Source organism: Lissotriton vulgaris, chromosome 1_1 (assembly GCF_964263255.1).
Source record: "Lissotriton vulgaris chromosome 1_1, aLisVul1.2, whole genome shotgun sequence".
NCBI lineage: Eukaryota > Metazoa > Chordata > Amphibia > Caudata > Salamandridae > Lissotriton > Lissotriton vulgaris.
Window position 1 is genome coordinate 194,476,236 of NC_141685.1, and position 22,870 is coordinate 194,499,105.

The following is a 22,870-nucleotide window of genomic DNA, read 5'->3' on the forward strand; positions in this document are numbered from 1 at the left end:
GAACACGACAACAAGCCCAACCAAAAGTCAGGCGGGGCGGAAGCGGCAAGAGGAAATACAGCCCCCATGGGAGTGGAAACACGGGGCCAAAAAAGAAGAGGAAAATGAACCAACAGAATGTAATAAATTTGTCATCACGCTCGCTATCCAAGAGTGAGCATGAGGTACTGCAATTTGGCCTTTCCTTTTGTCCTACTTCTAATTTCTGTTACTCACAAGAACGTATTGACCTTTTTAAATTCACTAGAAAACTAAGACTACACAAGTGGAATAAGCTTAAAGTAAAGAACACTGCCTCCACCCCACCCAGTACTAAACCAGCCAGTGAAAGTATAATTGAAGTAGAGGCATTGATCACCTTGAAAAGCTTAGAAATGGGTACACCCACTAGTGAATTGTCTGATGCCAAATCTTTGGGTTTTAAAACGAATTTAAACTGTCCCAACTCTTTTAGACCGAAATCTACATTTAATCCCTCCCTGCCAACATGTGGTATTGACACTTTTGAATCCCTTATGATTGCTGACTTTAAACAATTGGCAAAACAAAAACATTGGTCAGGAGACAATCTGACCAAATGTGAACGTATTGCCATAAAAGCATTGCGTGATGATTCTTCTATTGTGGTAAGACAATCCGATAAGGGGGGTAATGTGGTGGTTTTGGATGTTAATGATTATGTTGCTGAAGGTATGCGACAATTGAACTGTGCAGATTGCTATGAGGTCTCATCTTTGGAAAAGATTGAAGAAACTAACACTATATACTCTGCAATGTTGAAGGGTTGGAAAGATGAAGGGCTGATTGAATGGAATGAGTATTCATTTCTCCTGAATCGCAATCCCAAGATAGCAGTGTTATACCTGCTACCCAAACTGCACAAAGATACCAAACATCCTCCAGGGAGACCAATTGTCTCTTCAATTGGTTCCCTTTTGGAGAATACATCCAGGTATATCGACCACTTCCTGCGCCCCTTTGTGGAAGAAACCCCATCTTACCTCAAAGACAGCAGGGACTTTATAACTAAACTAAAAGATTTTGTCTGGAATGAGAACTATCTGTTCATTACATTAGACGTGTGTAGTTTATACACGTCTATAAAACACAGCAATGGTGTTGAGACCTGCCGTATGTTCCTTAAAAGAAGATCGATCTCTTATCTGGAACATACAAACATGATTATCACAATGATGGAGTTCTGTCTGGAACACAATTATTTTGTGTTCAATGACAGGTACTATCGTCAGTGCCAAGGGACGGCGATGGGAACTTGTTTTGCTCCCAGTTTTGCTAATCTTTTCATGGCGAACTGGGAGCAGCAAGTTGCCAGGACCAACCATCTGTATCGCAGCCATGTGAAACTATGGCTGCGATACATAGATGACCTATTTATCATCTGGGAAGGTCCAAAGAACATCGCCGAATCATTTATTGAGGAACTCAACAGAATTGATCTCAATCTGACCTTGGAGGGCAACATCAGCATATCTGGGGCAGTCTTTTTAGATCTTAATGTGGAGGTTGTTGCAGGGAAACTTGCTATGAAACTATTCCGCAAAAAGACCGCAGGAAACACCCTACTCCACGCAGAAAGCAGCCACCCAAGGGCCTTGATTGAAAGCATACCATATGGAGAATTCCTCCGGGCTCGGAGGAATTGCAGTAGGGACTCTGACTTTGAAATAGAAGGGGAGTGCATGAAAAAACGTTTCATGGAAAGAGGCTACAAACAAGACACCATAGAGTGTGCGTATGAAAAGGCTAGGAAAGTTAGTCATCTATCCCTCTTGACACCAGAACAGGATAGGAAGAACCGGGAAAATGAAACTATCAGGTTCATTTCCACGTTTCACTCCAAGTCATGGAGGGTACAAAAGAGCTTGCAAAAACATTGGAAAGTCCTTAGGACCGAACCCACCCTCAATGATATCCTCAAAGAGAGACCCAGTAGCACCTACCGCAGAGCAGATACACTCAGAAGCAAGGTGAGCTGTAATGAGGTGAGTATGATGAAACCTAATACCTCCAAGATCCAGGGTTTCTATACTTGCATGAAATGCAAAGCCTGCAAGTATAGTACAAATGTGAAGAAAGTATATTTCCCAGTAGAGGACAAAGAAAGATCGATTGAGAAACATCTAACCTGCATGTCAGAATATTGTGTCTATGTCCTCATGTGCCCCTGCCCGAAAAAGTACGTAGGCAGTACCATGTTTCCCGCAAAGACTCGGATCTTGCAACATATGAGGGCAATCCAAAACAAAGAACAGAATTCCCCGGTTGCTCTACATTTCGAGGAATTTCATGGAGGAAACCGTAACCTTCTAAAATTCTTTGTGGTGGACAAATTACCACAAATGAAAAGAGGGGGAGACAAGATTCGAAAGCTACGACAGCTGGAGAACAGGTACATCATTGACCTAGATAGCCTGATTCCGGGGGGTCTGAATTCGGAGGAAGAGATGGTCTGGCATTTGGGAGAATAATCAAATAGACTACAAGCATGTGGTTTCCCCCCAGGGGTTCCCCAGGCCTTGGTTCTCGTGTTCCTTTAGAAATACTGTAATCTGTAAATAACATGTAAATTTTCAAAATGTGTCCCTAGAATCCTGCCAAACAACAACATTTTAACTGTTTATCACTTTGACATCATTACAGCACTAGTATTTTATAAGAAAATTTTGAACATAACCTGAACAACAAGATGCATAACCTGAGATTTCCTATAAGCTGACAGGCTGTATATCTGTTCTTTTTCCCGCTATCATACAGGATCAAGAGGACTTGTCACCTGAACTGAATAGGTGGTGAATTTCCCACTGGGGATGAAGTGATGGGAACACTAAGATGAGCGTAGCCAGGTTCACCCTTACCCATCAGCAATTTTCTTTTCTTTTCTTTATTTGATTTACTTATGTGTGATTTGACCAGTTGAGGCAATATCTGGCCACTTGGCACTGTACCGAATAGCTATTTATTTCAACATTATGCAATGTATGTTATTATTACATCATATAGGTAGATTATTAATCTAAGGTCCACTTGGACCATGTATCAAGTTTCAGCCTCTCAATTTTCAATTTGTAGTGTACCGCACCAAGTTGGTTATGCAATAATCTGATCAAGGGGACAATGCGATCGGCACGTTTGCCATCTGAATTTAGCCACTGGGCATATATTTGATTTGTATATATTACGCATGAAGGTGCTCAGTTTACCATAGCAATGTACTGTAAGATATACAACGTTCAAAACTATGAACAAGTTTAGATATTGAGCATACTGTTACCAGCACCAGTTTAAGATGTCTGCCAAAGTGACCGCTACCTGTGTCCTTTGTTTATGTTCATTACCTTATCACTGACCACATGAGCACTTTTTTTGTAAAACTTTAACTTTATTTAATTGGTTGTTTTTCACAATTGAGCTACCCGTGAGCAAGGCTAGAGGCTTACTCGCCGAAACGCGTTGGGTTTTGTTCCGTTATTGCCGTGATTACATGCTGGAACGCTATGGATAAATAAATCGATTTGAAGCACACGCACTGTTTTTGTGGATTTCTAATAACGCTGGATGGGAGTGCATATACACAGCTGCCGCTGTGTTTTTGTGGAAAAAAATTAAGACAGGGCGACCTCCGCCCCTGGAATGCACCACAGTCGGAAGGTCCCGGTGTAAAGGGAGGAAGTGGACTGTTATTTGTGGAAATACAACATTAATGCCCACTGGGGCAAGGACCTTGAACTGTCACTGAAATGGCGCGATCTATGATCACTCACTGCGCATTTGGACTCTATATCGTAACATCATTGTATATATTATAAATGTTGCAATCTAATACTATTATTCATTTGCCCACTTGGGCAATGCTTGAATTGCTATTTAACTGCTACATGTCCTTTTCGTGACAAACTGTTGTTTCCCTCGTTACCTAGCGACGATATCCAATCACATGGGGTTTGTCTTCAGACATATTCATAGCAGCCAATGAGCGCGGGGATATTGTTTCCTAGTAAACCACGTGATCGCGACATCTCGCTATCACAAGATCTTTAGTATATCAGCTTATAATGATTGAAGGATACTCGATAACAATCTGTACTGGACTATGTGGTTTTACCAGCGCATGAGGGGATAGCAACCCAATATCTTATCTGTGGCTGAAATTTACTTAGCATACATTATGCAAGAATTATGTTTAACCCCCTACGCACACGATGCTTTGTTTTGTATGAATTACACTGTATGATAATTCTTTCAATGTATTTTATATATTATAAGATGGCGACTTTGTGTTAACGTCTGAGTACACTGTAGTACACTGGGGGTGTGTTTTTCAGCATTTAAAAATGGCTGACTATGTGTTGTTGACGAGCGTGAGCAAGCCTTATCGGCGAAACGCGTCGCACCGTATTCTACTGCCATTAAAATATTCTGCAACGAACTCTGAGCGTCCTGGCTTCCTTCAGAATTTGGAGGGGATTGGTATATATTTGAGGCCTGTCGGTGGCCTAACCAGGACCGCGCCGGGACAACCCCACGCATCTACCGGCACTGGAGGAGATATATATATATATATATATATATATATATATATACATATAAATATATGTATATTATCTACTCCCGGTCGCCAGTAGGTAGTTTTAGTTAGGAACTAGTTTTCCATAGGAAAATCATTTTTTGATTAGGTGATAACTTTGCCGCCGTTGGCCGCATCTTCACAAAATATTCAAAACAAGTTACCACTCACTTCAGCTGCTGTTTGTAAAGTTTCAGGGTGATTCATCAAGCAGGGGCCAAGAAAAAGTCAAAGTCACAAAACATGTTTTCCTCAAGAAATTTCCCAAATGGATTATAGACAAGACTACATTCCAAACCACTGGATTGAAATACACCAAATTTGCCAGAAAGCTAGATCTTGGTCAAGAAAGATCTCTTTTTTGTAATTTGGTATAAATCAGTTCAGTACATTTGGAGTTATTTAAGAAAAAATCTCATCACGCAGAGGGTCTCTGGATCTGACAGATCTAATGATGAGATCTGATTGAAGTGATGGTGGACATCTTGGGACTCGGACTCAGCTGAGTTCCAAGAAAACACATTTAAACAACGTAAGGGGGCAGGGTAGGAATACCCTCACCATCTAGGCCTGGTGGTGGCGTCTAACAGGGACCCCTCCTGGGGCTAAAACATTTTTTATGCTCCCTCTGGTGGGCCAGGTCTTGAGGTGAGGAAATGCACTTGCTTGGGGGGCAAGGAACACGTGTGGCCCTGCTCCCTGGGCTGATTTTGGCCCGCAGACCCTATCCTCCGGCCTTACAGGCTGAGTATGACTCTTTGAACCCCAACCCCAGGGCCCATTTCTGCCCACTTCCCAGGCTGATTTATGCCTGAGGACCCCATCCCCCAGCCCTACCTACTATTAGACTCACAGTCCCCCTCCTGGGATCATTAAATGTCCTGTGGACCCCATGCACCAGTGCAAGCTCATGCAAGCTCATGCTATGTACCGGGGTACCCACCTCCAGGACATAGAGATTTCCATTCCTGTACTAGTGCGGGAAGGGAAACCTGTGTATCACTAGGCAGGAGCAATTTTAAAGCTCCTGCCAAGTAACTGCAAAAACAAAGTCTGCTCCCAGCTGGTGTGAGCTTTAAAAATGCTCCTGCCAGTTGTGAGGTGACTTAAGATCTGTTTTACCTGCAGTTATGTGACAGGGAAACAGATCTGAATATTGCTACCTCCCGCAGGGAGCATCATTTTCAGCTGCTCCCTGCAGCGGGGGCAATACTGGCTCCCTCTGGACATGGGTAGCGAGCTGGGTCTGCAGGGGTCTTGGGGCTCCCTCTGCGGCCTTCATTGAAAATGCAGTGGGTGCCCTCGGTGAGCTCCACGGACCTACCCTTTCTTGGCCAGGCCCAGGGGGATGAGTACTCCAGGCCCTACATTGGCCCAGAAAGGGAGGCCACAAGGCCCCCCTCCCCCTTGAGTAAATGACCAGGGATGGGGTCCCGGGGACTAAACCCACCAGGGGAGAGGGTGGTGGCTGCACAGGATTTCCACATTTCTCGTACTTGGCCAGGCCCTAGTGGGTGCAGTACCCAAGGCTAAATTAGCCTGGGGAGGTGGGCTGTGTGCCCCTCTCCCCATGTAAAGTGGTGGAGGGCCCCAGAGAATGTACTTGATAGACAATGTTGTACCTGAGCACCCCACTCCCCAGAGCCTGGCATTTTTTTAATGGAAAAGAGTGCATACGGCCCCCCTCTTTGGACCTAATTCGGCCTCGGAGACCCCATCCCTAGGGCCACTTGCAATAAAAGGCTGGTGCCCTGGTACCCAACCAGGGCACCTACCATAGTGTCCTGGGGGTCAAGCCCCCAGTCAGCTCACTATATGCAGTGGAAGCTGGCATTGCTCCTGTCCATAGGGAGCAACTTCCAATGGATGCAGGCAGGATCAATATTTAGACCTGTTTCCCTGCCTGCATGACTGTGGGCAGAGAAAAAAATCTAAAGTTCGCTTCCAGGAGGGGGAAGCATTTTTAAACCTCCCACCCACTTGGAACGGACTTGGTGTTTGCTCCTGCATGGCATGAGATTTAAAAATGATCCCACCAAGCGAGATCAAACAAAGGCTTCCCTGCACATGCTTCTGCTGGCAGGGAAACCGATAAGTCCTAGGGGTGGGCCCCGGGAATTAACTTGCGAGTTGACACCAGGGGATGGGGTGCATTGGCCTTTTTAGGCTCGGGAGGAGGCTCGTTCTTCCCATTTTATTATACTTTGTGCCCAAGAGCGGGCTTCTCTGAGCCTCTGGAGGATCGGGGATGGGGACAGTATGGCTCCCATTTCCCATTTTGGTACGTTTTTGCTCCCCTGGGCCTCTCCAGGACACGCATCCCCTCTCCATATAAACAGCTTTTGGCCTCAGGAATGGGCTTCCCGGGGCCAATGGAGGCGTGGGAGTAGAGGGTCACACAGCACCCCCTCCCGCATATGAAATAAGCCTTGAGAGTAAGCTTCCCAGGGCATTAGGGATTTAAATCCGGCCTGGATGTAATTTTGTGTTTCTGATTTCCCGAGACTCTTGTTGAATTGAGGCATTTTTTGCCATTTCTTTTTTGTTTTTTTGTCATCCGTTCGGGTCCCTCTGGGTTTGCCCATGGGGCCTAGGAAGTAAGGGTAACCATACCCTGCCACCATATATCTTTATTTTTTTACAACTTCAGGTCAGGGGACTAAGGGGCATATTACCAAGGGCTTTATCTCTGCTTTTTTGGCTTAAAAAAAAAGAAGCGGAAATAAAAATATTGCCCTATCAACAACAAGGTGCTAACATGCAAACTCGCATGTTAGCACCCTTTTTCACTACGCTTCCCTTTGCATCTCTAATGAGATGCAAAGTAGGCGTTCCAGAGCAAATTAATAGGCAAAATGTCACAAAGCGACATTTCTCCTATTATCAAGCTTCATGCTAACCTTGTTAGAGACAAAAAAAGCAGCGCTAACCACGGTTAACGCTGCTTTTTTACGTCTGCTAATTTTCAGACTTAGCCATGTAATCCAATGGGAGGTGGATTACATGGCTAAGTCCACCATGGGCTATCAACAAGAATATCGCTATCCTTGTAGTTTTATCGCTGCATTACCAGCGATAACCTCCCAAATGCCGCTATCGCTGGATTTTTTTTATCGCCTAGGCGGTTAGCGTTGTTAATAACGCGATAACCAGGTGATATTATCCAGCTATACCAGGCATTAAAAAAATGAACTCTAAGCGCCATTAGCGTTAATTTTCCCTGTTCCTTGGTAATGTGCCTCTAAGTCCCTAAATCCTGTAATGGCTGCCAGCAAATTTTTTCTAATTTTGCTTGCAGCCAATCAGTGTGCTCGCTCTCGCTGGAGCCTGACACCTGCGGGAGCGAGGTGACCCAAGGGAAAGAAAGCTCCTTGGGTCAATTTGAACCCTCTATATTTAAATTGCTGCTTCAGCAAGAGTCTCTGAGGCTCTTGCAAGCCCAACCATCCAAATATCTATAATTTCTTGTCCATTAGTATCTCAAAATCTACTGAAGGTTTTTAAACCAAATCACATAAAGCACAGTCTATGGACTAAGGTCTAGTTTCCTGCCGAATTTGGTGTAATTTCATTTAGGAGGTTTTGCTATAGCCCGTTTTAAAGAAGTCTGTGATAAATGCATAGGAATTTTACGCTTTGGGTCCCCCCTTCTTCCTCGGGCTCTGCTTGATGACTCACCCTGAAGCTTGCCATTCACAAACTAGTCAAAAGTAGCACCTTTTTAGAACGCTTCTTGGAGATTTATCAAATGGCGCTAAAGTAATTAGCAACACAAAAATACTTTCCTATGGAAAAACAATCCTAACTATAACTATATATATATATATATATATATATATATATATATATATATATATATATATATATATATATGTATCTATCTATTGCTCTCTCTCTATATATGTATATTACATAAATACGGTCCAATAATCCTGTTGACAGGTTCTGGTGACATCATAAGCCTCTGGGCTGAAGGCTGATTGGTTTGTAAATGTCACTAAAACCCAGAACCTGCATTTCAAAGCCGAATGCTACATTTTCAAAGTCATACTAATAAAAGCGTTATACTATTTCTAGTTGGACAGTTTGAATACCTGTGAGAAATATGAAAATGGGACAGTGATTTAACATGAAAAGACATTTATATAATTCTCATTGATATTTTTGTACTTCCGGTTAGAGAACACATCCCATCACATACAGAAACATGAGGAGCTTAACATGGATATATTTGTAGTTGAAGTATCCATTGAGGATTAGAGACAGTGGACCCGATTCACAAAAGTAAACGTAGACTAGAAGTCTAAAGTTAGACTTCAGATCTAAGCTTATACTTCCGATCTAAACTGAGGCCTAATTCACAAAGGTAAACATAGACCTTGGTGTCAGTTCACAATTGTTTGCTAGTCACAAAGGGATTTATGAGTAGTATTTTTAACGGTGCAGAGTCTCTGCACATAAAAAGACCTATCTTTTTATATGTGGACACTCCCACTTGTAAAGATACTACTCATAAATCCCTTTGTGAATAACAAACAGGCAACTTACTCAAACTTACTCAAAAGTGTAACTTTACTTTTGTAAATCAAGCCCTTCGACTTCAGATCTAAACTTAGAAATCAGTCTAAAGTTAGACTTCAGATCTAAATTTATCTTTGTGAATTCGTTCAATGAGATGAGCAGTTTGCCTTCTCTGAACACACGTTTTCACAGAAGTTTAGAATATTAAAATGGTCTAGTGAATTTGGTGTCTGTAAGAATGATGAATCATTTTGGTTAAGCTGGTTGATCATTTAATAGTCAGATCACATCAGGATTAGTTGGGGTAAGTTTCAGGTGGTGACGTGTTTACCCATTAGATACTCCCTATTGTTCCACTGAGGCCTACAGAGAATGATGTAGACTTTGGGGATGAAGATACAGCATAGTAATCCAGAGCTGGATGTCAGAATGGCAAAGATCTCGACGGCCACCATGTACCTGCCCTTGGTGCTCAGGTACGCTGGGATGAAGGAGACCCAGACACTGCAGAATACCAGCATGCTGAAGGTGATCAGCTTGGCTTCGTTGAAAGTATCTGGTAACTTCCTAGCCATGGAAGCAACAACAAAGCTCAAAAGAGCCAAAAATCCCATATATCCAACCACAGCATAAAATGCAAAGACAGAGCCCTCATTACACTGCAAGATCATCTTACCAGTTTCTGATCTGGTATCAATGTCTGGGAATGGAGCAGAAAGAATGAGCCAGACTGTACAGATCACCGCCTCTCCCAGTGAGCAGAGAAGCACCAGGCAGCTGGGTATTCGAGGGCCAACCCACTTTCTCAGCTTACTTTCCGGCTTTGTGCCGTAAAAAGCGATAATAACTGTAATGGTTTTTGCTAGTACAGAAGCGACAGCAGTTGTGAAAATTATCCCAAAGGCAGCTTGTTGAAAGAGGCAGGACACCTTTGAAGGACGTCCAATAAAGAGGAAGGAGCAGAGGAAGGACAGCAGGAGGGCGAGGAGGAGGGTGTAGCTGAGATTTTGGTTATTGGCTTTCACTAGTGGTGTGTTTCGGTACTTAATAAAGATTCCCAGCACTCCCAAACTGACAACGGAGAAGAAACTTGCAATGCAGGATAGGACCAAACCCAAAGCATCCTCAAAGGACAGAAACTCTACAGTGCGAGGAAGGCAGGCATCTCTCTGCTCATTGGACCACTGGTCTTCAGAGCACTTTATACAGCTTTCCATATCTGCATGAAAAGAAAATAATATAAAATCAGATGATGATTGTGATGTGCAGGTGCTTATTGTCTCATTCAAATCTCCATATCCACTGACTATCATCTTGGTATGTGTGGTTGAACCATCAAGTCAGTTCAGGTTCTTACAAAGTTCCTCTTACTACATCTACCATATTAATTTTAAGTGTACCTTAAATGCAAATATGAATATTGTGATTGAGTACCTGATTCTAATCAATTATTAATTGTGCCCAACACTTTCACATTTTAAATTTGCCTGACCCAATTTTAGTTGAAACTAGGAGAGTGCTAGCGTCCCCCTTTAGATGAGGCACCATCTCCACAATTCTGCCCTGTCTCTTACTTCTAGAGTGTGTGGAAGGCGCTGTGTCCCCAAAGCCTAATTTGTAAAACCAATAAGTGCCAGGGCCCTTGCCAGGAGGCCACTTCAGCTTGCACCACCCATTGGTCCAGACAGTGCTGCCAATGACAGCACAAACACTACTAACCATCACACTTCTACAAGTGCGACACTTCAGAATATTCCAGGCCCTCAAAGCCATGAGAATGGCTTGGGTGGAACGTATTAGTTATTTTTAACGTATATTATACTAATAAACAACTGCTATTATACTCATCTCTACATAAAACAAAGAGTGCAACCATGTGACAGAATGTCATAAGGGCCGCTGTTAGCAACTAAGTGCCGGTGCCAAGCACCAGAAACCACTGGCTCAATTGAAGCACTGAGTGTCCCTCTTTATTGCCACCACCATCTGACCCGGTCCCTCTTTTGTTCCTCCCCTAAAGAAGGTAAAAGTTTAGAATTCTTCACCTAACTGAGCATGATGGTTCAGTGTAAAAGAGAATTCCAGGCATTTACTGGCTGTTGGGAACATTCGCATGAGACCATCACAAGTGGTGGTTTACCTTTAGCTCTACTACTCAAGGGAGCCCCAGATTGTCCTAGCCAAGGAATTACTGCCAGGCAGATCTGTGTGTCTGGGTGAGTTTGGTTGGCCCACCATCTAAAGGAGGTGACCTTCATCAGGCTCTCAGTTAGCCCTTGTGTTTGGCACATGTCAAAAGAAAACATGGGTGATATTCCGTTATCTAAATATTAACTTACTGAGACATCAATATCGAGAAAAACACTACACATCTAAAAATAAAGTCCATAAAAAAAATATTGATTTTATTGTAACATATGATTAAATTAATAAATCTCATTCACAATAAAGTGCACCATCAAAGGCTGATATGATTGTTCAGTGACTTAGAGGTTTACTTTTGATTAACACAAGTTGGAATCTTTGCAGGGTCAGATTTCTGTCCTTCCAATGTTTATAAATTGAGTGTCATTAAATGCATTTTGTAAAAACAACGTTATTGATTTCTAATACACTACAGCAGATCAAAAGACATCAACTTGTTGTCAAAAACACTATTAGATACCTGTAGCAAAATAGGTTGCACAACAGTCAGACAGAGCCAACATTATTGGCAAATATTCAGTGCTGTGTAAGAGTTAATAAATCAGATCTCCTCCGGAATCTCCTCCCCATTTGTTCCATATCTTGCTGTATTTAGCGGGGAAGCTCCTGGCTTTGTATATCGGCTTCTCCTACTGGGCATAGTGCCACAGAGCGATGGTAGGAGGTCAGAAGATTCCCAGGAGATTTTGTATCTCTTTTTGCCACCATGGTGGCCGTGCCTAGCAGGGCCCAGTTTTCCCTCGTACCACCGCACCCTCCAGCCCTCCCATTATCATCAACAGCAGGATGAGGCCCGCCACCCAACCCAATACGGTTGAGAGTTCTGCACCCATGGCCTCCCAGTAACTTTGTATGATGGGACATGACCAGACCATGTGATAAAAATCTGCATTAGCCTAGGAGCTGTGGAAGTACTTGAACATGTAAGTAGACCAGCCTTGCACAGAGCATCTGGAGTAAGATATGCGCAAGGGAGATAGAATGTTTGTATTTATATAAGTTCAGAGGATATCATAATGAGTCTGGGAGCCATCATCGCATCTCTCCAGTCTTCTTCTACCAAGGGGCCTAGCCTGCCTTCCCATCGGCTTTGAGGTGAGTCAATGTAAAAGGGGAATTAATGATAAATGTACAGTAGATCTGGGAGACGCTGCCCTTCCCAAGTTCATCTATGAAGAGCTTTGCTATAAAGGACTGAATTACAAGAGGGAACTGCCTTGTGTGATGTGTGTATGTAGAGTGTGGCACAATTGTAGGTACTTATGGAATTGAATCGTGGACAGTGCATATGTGGGCTGGAGCACTTGGAAGGAATACTTATGTGTACTGGACCAAACATCTCCTAGTCGTGTAAGCCTACTTGCGTCCCAGCGTCTAAATCCCCCTAATTCAGCCACCTCTCCCAACCACATGCCCTGCCACAGCAGAGTGTGCTGGGTGAGTGTGGCACTCCTGCCCGTATGATGCAGTGCCACTCGCCATTCAAGAAACACCATTCGGGTCACCACAGATAGTGTAGTTTAGACCGGATCACCATAGAGCATCGCCATTAATCTGAGAAAGGTAATCGAGTTAAGTTCGACTCTATAGGCCGGGTCGGACCGTCCTCCAATGAGCCAACCATTTATCAATAGGAGCTGCAATGCCAGATAGCAAATACATAAGTTGGCCATGCCAATACCACCTTCATATGGGGCACATTGACACTTGGTGTAGGCCAAGCGTGGTCTTGAATTTTGCCACAAAAGGTTTATGGCCAAGGAATCAATCTCTCAAAACCAGTGGCAGGGTAGCATCTGTGGGAAGTTCTGAAAATAAAGTAGAGAAACCTTGGCAGCATTGTCATTTTATAGAGGGCTATTCTGCCCGTTACATTCGATGGGAGAGACTGCTTAAGACCCGCTTTGATTTTGCGGACAAAAGGAGTGATATTTAGTGACCATGTCAATACGTGGTGAAGCTGTTTATGGCAAAGGTAGATACCCAGGTGTTGGAACTGGGGTCACCAGTTCCCTTAGGGTAGCATGGCACTAGCGGGTAGGCATCCGAAAGCTTATGTGTAAAGCGACCATACAGCACACGCAACCACTGAGTCAGAAACATGGGCACGCAATTAGGGACACCACTCCAGTGAGCTTGTGTAAAAACTCAAATCAACTTTATTAAGATAGAGCAGGATCAGGGTATTAGAAATTCATCATAAAATTAGCTTCTTAGCTCTCTTTTCAGATACCTGTGTGTCAACACTTGGCATTAGACTTCCGTTGAATAAATATTAGATATTCCATAAATATTAAATATTGGATAAATACATTTTTAGCAAAACACAGGCCTGACCTATGCCTTGCCCCTGGTCAGCACCTGCATCAATTACATTAAGGAGACAATCAAACTGATAGGTCATCTTATTAGCCCTGTGGGCTTTTTACCCACCTCTCACCAAGCAAGGGTGAGTGTTTTACAACAGAAACATGTAACTAAATCACTGTAGGCTTCTAATAAATATAGCACTACGTGGAAGTAAACATTTCATTAGGAATAAACAACCTCGTGGGTAGGTAAAACCATTTTAGGAATCACTCCTAGTAGGAATGAGCATTACGCAGGTAAACAGTTGAAGGAAAACCTCTCACTAGTTATGCATCAACCTTTCCAATCAATATGCATTTCACCATATTATGCATCAACACATTTCATTAGCGGCCAAGCATTTTCTTAGCAGTAACCTCTTTACCCTACAGATTAATTTATCATCTAAGAGGGCATCAGCAGACCCATAACTAGGGTAGAATAACCATCCTACTAGGTACGAACTAACATCTCACCACCCCCCTGACTAAACAGGCCATTAACACTCAGGCCGGAAGAACCATCCCCTAAGCGTAGGTAAAACATTTCCTTAGTCAGGAATAAACATTTCAGGGAATAGGAGTAACCCTTCCTCTGGAACAAAAATTGAGCTTTCGTTGACATTCAACAACTTCCCTATTTCATTAGGTATACTCTTATTTGCAGGTGAGAATCAACATTCCATAAAGCCCACCTCTGCAAGAATTTCATGGGATTCATTTAGGCATGTTTCATGTAGAGCTACACCTAATTACCTGTAGGCATTCTGGGTGTGTAACATTGAACAGGAGCCACCCTATTTCATTAAAGGTAGAACATTCAATGCTCTCTTATGCACATTTCATTAGTGTATTACGCACATTTCTTTTAAATACAAAGCATTTCATTAAGCTACAAATACACTATGCGAAAGGGCCTACCTTTCAATCATCCCAAACAAGCCATGCATAAGGTTTCAGTAATTGGCATTTAACAGTACCCCAGGCAGGGGTTAATTCTCACCAAATAATGCCCTCACGGTGTTTAGGGGTCCTGGCCCAGGTCAGGAGACTCTCCTGGGCTAATTAGGGCCAACATGGACCAGTCACCAGTTTTCCCCAGGGAGAGGCGAACTCGGGGCCTCCCGGGGCGTTCCGCCCTCCTCCCCGGGGGTTTGCTGACTCTTCGCCGTTAATCGGGGCCAACGGGGCCCAACAACAATCTTCCCCAGGGGAGGGGCGAACTCGAGGTCTCATGCGACCTTCCGCCCTCCTCGCCGGGGGTTACCTGCCTTCTTCGGCCCTTCCCTGGCCCTTGCGTAGGCTTCTGGTGGGTTTGAGGGCTCTGGCTTCTCTTGGAGCCCTGGCGGCGCTGTCCGGGAAAGCGGGGTAGGGGGGGGCTCTCACTCCTCCGTGAGCCCCTCCGATATGCCCCGCGCTTCAATGGAACCGGTCCCGGCTCCTCAGGCCTCGGGACCGATCAGGGACACCGCAATCAACAGCGGAAGCAGGATGGCCCCGGCCTCTCTCTCGGCCTTACTCGGGCCTCAGAACGCACCACTGGAGGCGGGGCGCGGCCTCTGATGCGGCGCTCCCCCCTCGTCACGTGAGTAGGGTGGGCGGTGGCTTCAGGGCCTATGCGGCCTTCGGATGGGATGCGGCGGCCCTCTCCTGGCTCCGAGGGCCGCCGAGGACACTCCTCACTCTTCGGCTGGGCTGCGGCGGTGAGAGCGGCTCCAGGGTGAGCCGGGGAAAGACATCTTCTCCGCCCACTCCTCCGGACGTGGCACGGCCCACATCACATGGCGGCGGCCCTCTCCTCACACCGGGGGCCACCGAGGGGGTCAGATGACAGCACAAAGGCTCCCGCGATGTAGCGGTAGGTCAAGCAGCGCTTTTGGTCCCAGCGCTGAGGGGAGCAAGTACAGCACTCGGGGGCACAGCGCGCAGAGGCTTCGGCGCTTGGCAATCACGGCGCTAGGAAGGCCACCTCAATTCATAGCACCTGAGGGATGTAGCGCTCCTCAGGGCTCAGCCATTCTGGTAGTTCACAGCGCTGGGCAGTTTCAGCAATAGCGCTTAGGGCAGTGAGCTGGATACAGCGCTTCACAGCAGGTTCCACAGCAGGCATTCACCACAGCGCTGAGCAGGCACAAAAGTCTCCAGGACCACAGCGCTTCGCAAGGAGGCTAATCACAGCAGTCCAGGCACAGGTCACAGTGCTTTATAGGCACAGGCAGTCTTTAGCGCTTTGTAAGGGTTCTGGCTAGGAATGCAGCAGGACAGCAGTCCCAATAATAATTCAGTTCAGCGCCTGGCAGTGCAGGTAGTTTAGTCAGGGAGAGCTAAACACAGCTCAGGCAGAACATGTAGTTCAGTAGAACCAACAGGACATACCACACGTCCGTGGCAGACCAGACAGAGGAATCCCAGATGGCGTCAGGGGGCACAGGGAGCAACACCGCGCCAATACCTGGGTGGTTCTTCAAATGTCCTGTGGTGATTCAGTCTTCTCTTGGCGCTTTATGTTCCTTGCGCCTGGTTTCTTCTTAGCGCTTTATGTTTCTTGCGCCCATGTAAGTTTCAGTTGGTTTCTTGTTTCCTTGAAGGGGGTTAAGTTGGTGGCTGGTGTTAGATCTCCTCAGCCAGTTCCCTTCAAGCAGACTGGGGGTTCCCCTTCCGCCGGGCCAGGTCAGAGGGGCAAATCCAGGATACCTCAACACTTGATAGGCAGCACCTAGGCCCTGTCTCTACCAGTGTCATAGGCCCCTGTCTAGGCCCCACTGCCTAAACTCCTGCGTAGGTTCTCCCCCAGGTCTGCGCTCCCTCAGTCTCCTCAGAAAGGTTCCCTCCCTTTCCTTTTATAGTGCCAGTTGACAGTTGGTAATGGCAGTTGGTGTCACCTCACCTGTTCCAGAAGGTTCCAGGAGGTTCTAGGTGGATCTACCATTCTACCTATGGGCAGGCTGGCAGGCTAAGATGGATACATTGCCTGAGGGTTCCAGCCAGCCCCTGGCTACTAGAATGCGCCAACGTAGACCACGCTGCAGCAGCAGAGGTCAGTGGCGGCCATGTTAGGGGTAGGAAGTACCTGTACTTTAACACTAGTTTTACACTACACAGGCCCTTCTCCACTACACAAGGCCTACACACTGTTTTTTCAATAGGGGCATTCTAAATTAACAGGGGATAAAAAGCGAAAAATTTCTGGGGAAAGGGCCAAGTCTCACACCAGGCAAAAACAACACGGTAACCCTGAAAATCTACAAGATTGACTAACTAACGTAGAATGTACGACTTGCCCCCTTAAGAGAGGGTGTTGGAATTTTTGCTCACCAATTAGAAAACCGTTTATATAAAGAGGTTGGGTTTACCTTTTCAAACCTTTCCATTTCGGACGCTACTCCAGACGCCATTCACAACGCCCGTTGAGAGCTGCGAAAAAAGGTATGCGAACTACGCTAATACCCTTTAAACCTTCCGCCCTCCTTTTTTTCGTAAAAATATTAGACTTAGCCCTTCTTTATTCCCTTTTGGGATGTTTGATAACAAATGTGGGCGTAATGTTCCGGGAGTCCGTAAGACATCGCTACTTCGTAAAACTTTATCTTAGAAAGCCGCTACATTGTAAAGCCGTTTTCTTTGGTTAAATCTCCTATTAGGTGCGCATATTAGAAAAAGACTAATGTCTATCCATGACAGTATAAAGGCAGAACAGTTTACTTAAACAATTCCATCAGGAAATAATTAGTAATATCCATGCACTATTTTTTGGCAGCTTCCGCTCACCGGGAACAAACATTAGCTAATTCAAGTGGAATGTCTGTGCCGCTGTGATCCAATTGAACAGCTACACGCAATTTGAAAACGCGTCCAGATATTTTTGCCTTGATTACCAGGTAAAAGATCACAGGGATATGTGTCAAAAACTAGAATATCGTAATGTAATACCACGTTACTAAATAATCGTTTTTACTATTGTCAGCGGAATCGGAAATCAATGAACATTACCGCCTGCTCTGCTCTGCGCCCACGTGATTGGTTTAACCGAAATTGTTCCAACCTTAACTGGATCATATCGTCCTTTGATTAGTTTATTTCTTTTAAAGATAAGATCACTGAGTCCGAGGGTGGTTATGTTTGAATCGTTATTTACTTTTATGGATACCTACACACAATATCCCTCTATATATATCTTATCCTAGATTGTTTTTAACAAAATGGATGTCCGCCACTCATAAAGCTCCGTGTACCCGAAATCTAGACACACGGCGACAAAAAATTAAAGGTATTTTTCAAATTTGTTACTCTTGGTAGGAATAAAATGAAATGATGAATCAGTAACTCAATCACTACTACTACCCTCATAACAGGTGTCAAAATAGGAAACCTGCCCATATTTAAGAACACCGCGTTTGACCTTTTTACAGTCTGAAAAACGAATGATATGTGAAGCACTCTAAAGGTGAGAGTTAATATACACCCATGTTAAAGATCCTATAGGGATTTGTTTCAATTAAGGAGCTCTATAGGAAATAGAAGCTTTTAAATCTAAGACTTCCCAGAAGACTTCCCCGATGTTTAGCATAATTCTACAAAAATGAGCAGATGTTTGCTGAATGTAATAGATGCAATCGAAGTTGAATCTTAGCATATAAATAGGTCTTTTTTATAAAAAGGTTTAGGTTAACTACAATTTCAGAATAAGATTCAAACTAAAAAATCCTTATATTGAATCTTAACTAATGGGTGTAGAGACATATAAATTACTCCTGTCTCCCCTCCCAATAAACCCCCCCCCCTTTTAATTCTAAAATGTATTAGGGTATTGGCACCAGGATTTACCTGTCTCTATTATCTTTGTTTGTGATAAAATGTTAAGTATGGGTTTCCTTATTTCATATTCCTTATCTGATTTGTAATATCCTTAATATACTTTTCTACTGCACCTAATATGTTTCCTTTTGTATAAATTATTGTCAATATTGTTGTGGTTTGTAAATCTTTGTTAGATGTCCTTATTCAGCGGTATATCATACTGTTGTATTATTTATCTGGTAAGAAGCCATGTAGAATGATTATAATCTATTACAAATGATTGAAACACAAGTATCATTATAACACAAGAATGAGTAACCTTATAGAATATATTCTTGAATTTTAGAATCATGCTGAAATTGTCCTGATGAAGACACAGTGTATGTGTCGAAACACGTCGACAGACAACAGCCCCCTGAATAAGTTCTGGGAATCATCAATGTTTTGAGAAAACTCTTTTTCTTCCCGGACATCATATACTGTTATTATCGAATAATTGTTTCACTTTTATCTCATTTTAAACATAATTCTTTGTATGATTGAACATGTCCATATCAATTTGTATCATTATAATTACATTTTCTATGTTATCATAGTATGTGGTTGCTCTAATTTTTTCTTGTGTATGCTTTATTGTATGATATCACGCTTTTTTGCCAGATATTTATGTTGTTTTTGCCTGGGTATCTACCTTTGCTATAAACTGCTTTGCCCTGATCCAGGAAATTTATTCTATTCAGGGGGTCCCTGTTCAACTGCATAAAATACGCGGTGAAGCGCCACTTGGATTCCCATATACTCAGGTGGAGGAAACGTAAGCAGCGTATTCGGATAGTGATCTGCCATGATACGCAGCTCTGTGATGGTGAAAGCGGACTAAGATTGGTTTACTGTTAAATATCCAAACCGCAAAGATCATGGGACATAAATAGTGAGTCAAAAATCTCAATCACAAAAATGTTGTTATCCTATACTTCTTAAGTAAATAACAAAAATATCTAAAAAAACATTGCTATATACTAATATCGAAAAAAAATACAGTTTTCTATTAACATAGTTAAACATAGTAAATATTAAATATATTATCATTAAACAGAAATATAATATAAATTAAATATATTTAAATGATTTAAAATTATATTAATACATTTTAACCTTATTTTTTTAATAAAACCTCATATAAATGTGCAGGTTTATTTACATAATTGAAAACTATTATTAAATTAAGTAACACAAATGTATGTAATAATTAAATAAAAATGTAAACTTTATAAAAAATATGTATAGCCAATGTACATATAATATTGACATCCAAGAATGTTTGTATGGGTTGTTTTATATTTATATATTTATATTAACAACAAATTGTAAAAGGCGGTTAGATTGAAGGTACCCTAGAACAATAATGCTTTTATGCTGTAACATGAGGGTAGTTAACTCAAAACAGACTCAATATGGTAGGATTTCATACAGGCAAATGATGCTGATTATCAGAATACCACCTTTTAAATTCTTGCATTTGTAATTTTTTTTACAATAACCGGAATTTAATTTAAAGACATTCTTTAGCAAGGAATAATCAATGAAAGATACAACTATTGCCCTTGCATATCAAATGAAAATCTTTCACTTGCGTTTATTGTACATATAATATAGACGTCCAGGAATTTTTGTATGGGTTGTTTTATGTTTATATTAACAACAGATTGTATTAAGATGGTGAGTTTAAAGGTAGCCTGAAAGAACAATGTATTTCTGCTATAATATGAGGATAGTAAACCCAAAATAAAATGAATTTATTACGACTTTATACATACAAATGCTGCTGATGATTAGGACACCACCTTTTAAATTCTTGTGCTTGTCATTTTATTTACAATAACCTGAATTTAATTTAAGGAGAGCGAGGTATTGGTGGTTCAGTGTGTAGTAAATTTTCTAAGAAATAATATTAGGATGTTGCTAAATTTCCCTTTATCAGCACTTTTTGCAGATTTTGTGCACTTAGTTGAGCACACTGCACTTTACGGAGGCTGGCAACATTAGACATGTGCAACTTTTAAGGTTTGAAGATTGAGATGTATTGCCTATTTGTTTTGTATATAACATGTAAATACAAGTTGATAATGATATAGTCGTTTAAAGGGAATTCCATGCATCTTGGAAGAATGTTAATTTCATACAAGAAGAAGTACATGGTTGCAATGTCAGCATTTATTATTGAAGTATGTTGTCTATTTTTACTATTGAGGAGCACACGTGATACAAGAGATTAAAATAATGTAAGTATCTGCAGTGCGATCATGTGATCAAGACCTTATGGTTACGGTCGAAATACGTCATGGACAAAGCATTTAGCTTGTATTTATGGAATAATTTAATAAAAGCACTTTGAAGGAGTCGGTGCCTACTTCGTTGGAGAAGTGTTTGGAATTAAGGATCCGAGTTTGAATATATATTACCTACTGGCGGTCGCCAGTCGGTAGTTATAGTTAGGACCTATTTTCCATAGGAAATTCGCAACATTCTATTTGGAATAACTTTGACACCGGTCGACGAATCTTCGCAAAATTTTGAAAACTGGTGGGGCGCTCGAGTCCGCTCCTATCCTGAAAGTCTCGGGGTGATTCGTCAAGTGGGGGCCGAGAAAAAGGTGGGGTCCCAAAACATGTTTTCCCCATGCAATTTCCCATAGGTACATTTAATCGCAGCTACAGCCCGAACTGCTGAATGGAATTACACCAAATTTGGCAAAGAGGTAGTCCTTGGTTCACACTCGTGCCTTTTGGTTAAATGGTGTAAATCTGTTCAGTAGATTTTTAGATATTAACGGAAAAAAATACATATATATCTGGGCGGAGTCTAACGACACATCTCATCGTGAGATCTGATTGGCTGTCAGCACTTCATCTAAGAAGTGTTGGCAGCCATCTTGGGACCAATATACATGATAACACCCCATTAAAACACATTGCAGTTAATAGAAGGTTTTAAGACTTTAATTACATTATAAATCATTTGTTGATGGTACCATACTCATTTTAGGAATTGTGGTGTGTTCTAAGGTGATTTTACCATGTGAAAAAGCCTTCTGCTGGGATATAATGAATCATGTTTGAGAGAAACCTATTTTCTCATGCTTTGCCCACAGAAGTTTGGAAGGTGATCTATAAGCTAAACTGAGGAGCATATTTTCAGTAAATTCACATTATCTTTCTCAGTCATGTGAGAATGAAGTCTGATATTCTCAGTAAAACATGTACATCCAACAAGGGGAAAACCTTTGAAATTCACGGAAAAAAAACATAAGTTTCAGAGAAGTTATAGTTAGGAATTAGCATTTAAAAAAAACTTTGAAATTCAGTAAAACAAAATAGGTTTTATGAGTGTTATAGTTAGCTGGACATTCCTCTCATACAAAACCATAGAAATTCCTCTGTTATAATTAGTTGTGCTAACTATTACTAGCGCGCCCGCAATGCACTGCTGATGATGTCACATATTACATCATTCCTGACATGGTCAGTTACATCACTGATGACATCTCTGATGACATCTCTGATGACATCTTAAATGACATCACTGATGACATCATCCATGTGACAATCTGATGCACCTCATCACACATTAGTATAACCTTTGATCACTCACTGTAAAATACAGAGTACCATATTTGAAAGCATTGACACACATACCAGTTACTACATATGCACTCACTGATTTCTAAGTCTACACACACAACTGTCCATTCACCCACAGAATCACTTATACATGCAGTACCTGATCAATGGTAACACTATCAAATGTACTCCTACACCTATATAGACATGGACACATCAGCAGTCATCCTAGTCGGTTATGCAGTGATGCTACTCACTCATGAAAAGAATCAATCACATTTACATTTACTCACCTACACATTTATACACACAACACCTAATTTATAAATACACATAGTAAATCATAGTTACTATGTTAAAAAACCACTATTACAATTATACACTCATTAATACAGTTACTCTCACAATCACTTACTCTTACGTATACTTATTTATATACACCAACTCTCACATACAATGCCTTTTATTTTCCTACTTTATCAGATATGTACCACTGACACATATATTCACTTACCAACACACAAATAAACGCACTCAGACACCCAACCAACTGTTTCCGTAATCACTCCTAAACCCATATGCCTAGACAATCAATCACTCACACATCTATGCATAGAGTTACAACTTCCCCCCAACCACAGATACACTCAGTCTCCCTTACAAATACTCAGCCAACTAATCAATAACTAATATAGACACTCATGTAGTTAGTGACCAATTGATGCAGCAGGTTATACAACAACACACATTTACATAGTTTGGTTACTAACCCATACATTTAGTGAGACACATTT

General features: G+C 42.3%; 1 protein-coding gene across 1 annotated transcript in view; it reads right to left on the reverse strand.

The window, feature by feature from the left end:
• Positions 1-9,417: 9,417 nt before the first annotated feature.
• LOC147738159 (vomeronasal type-2 receptor 26-like) overlaps positions 9,418-22,870 on the reverse strand; it is a 94,615-nt gene continuing 81,162 nt past the window's right edge. The window contains exon 3 of the mRNA XM_086935894.1: positions 9,418-10,325. Coding sequence (XP_086792020.1) covers positions 9,418-10,325 — 908 coding nt within the window. The remainder of the gene's footprint in view (positions 10,326-22,870) is intronic.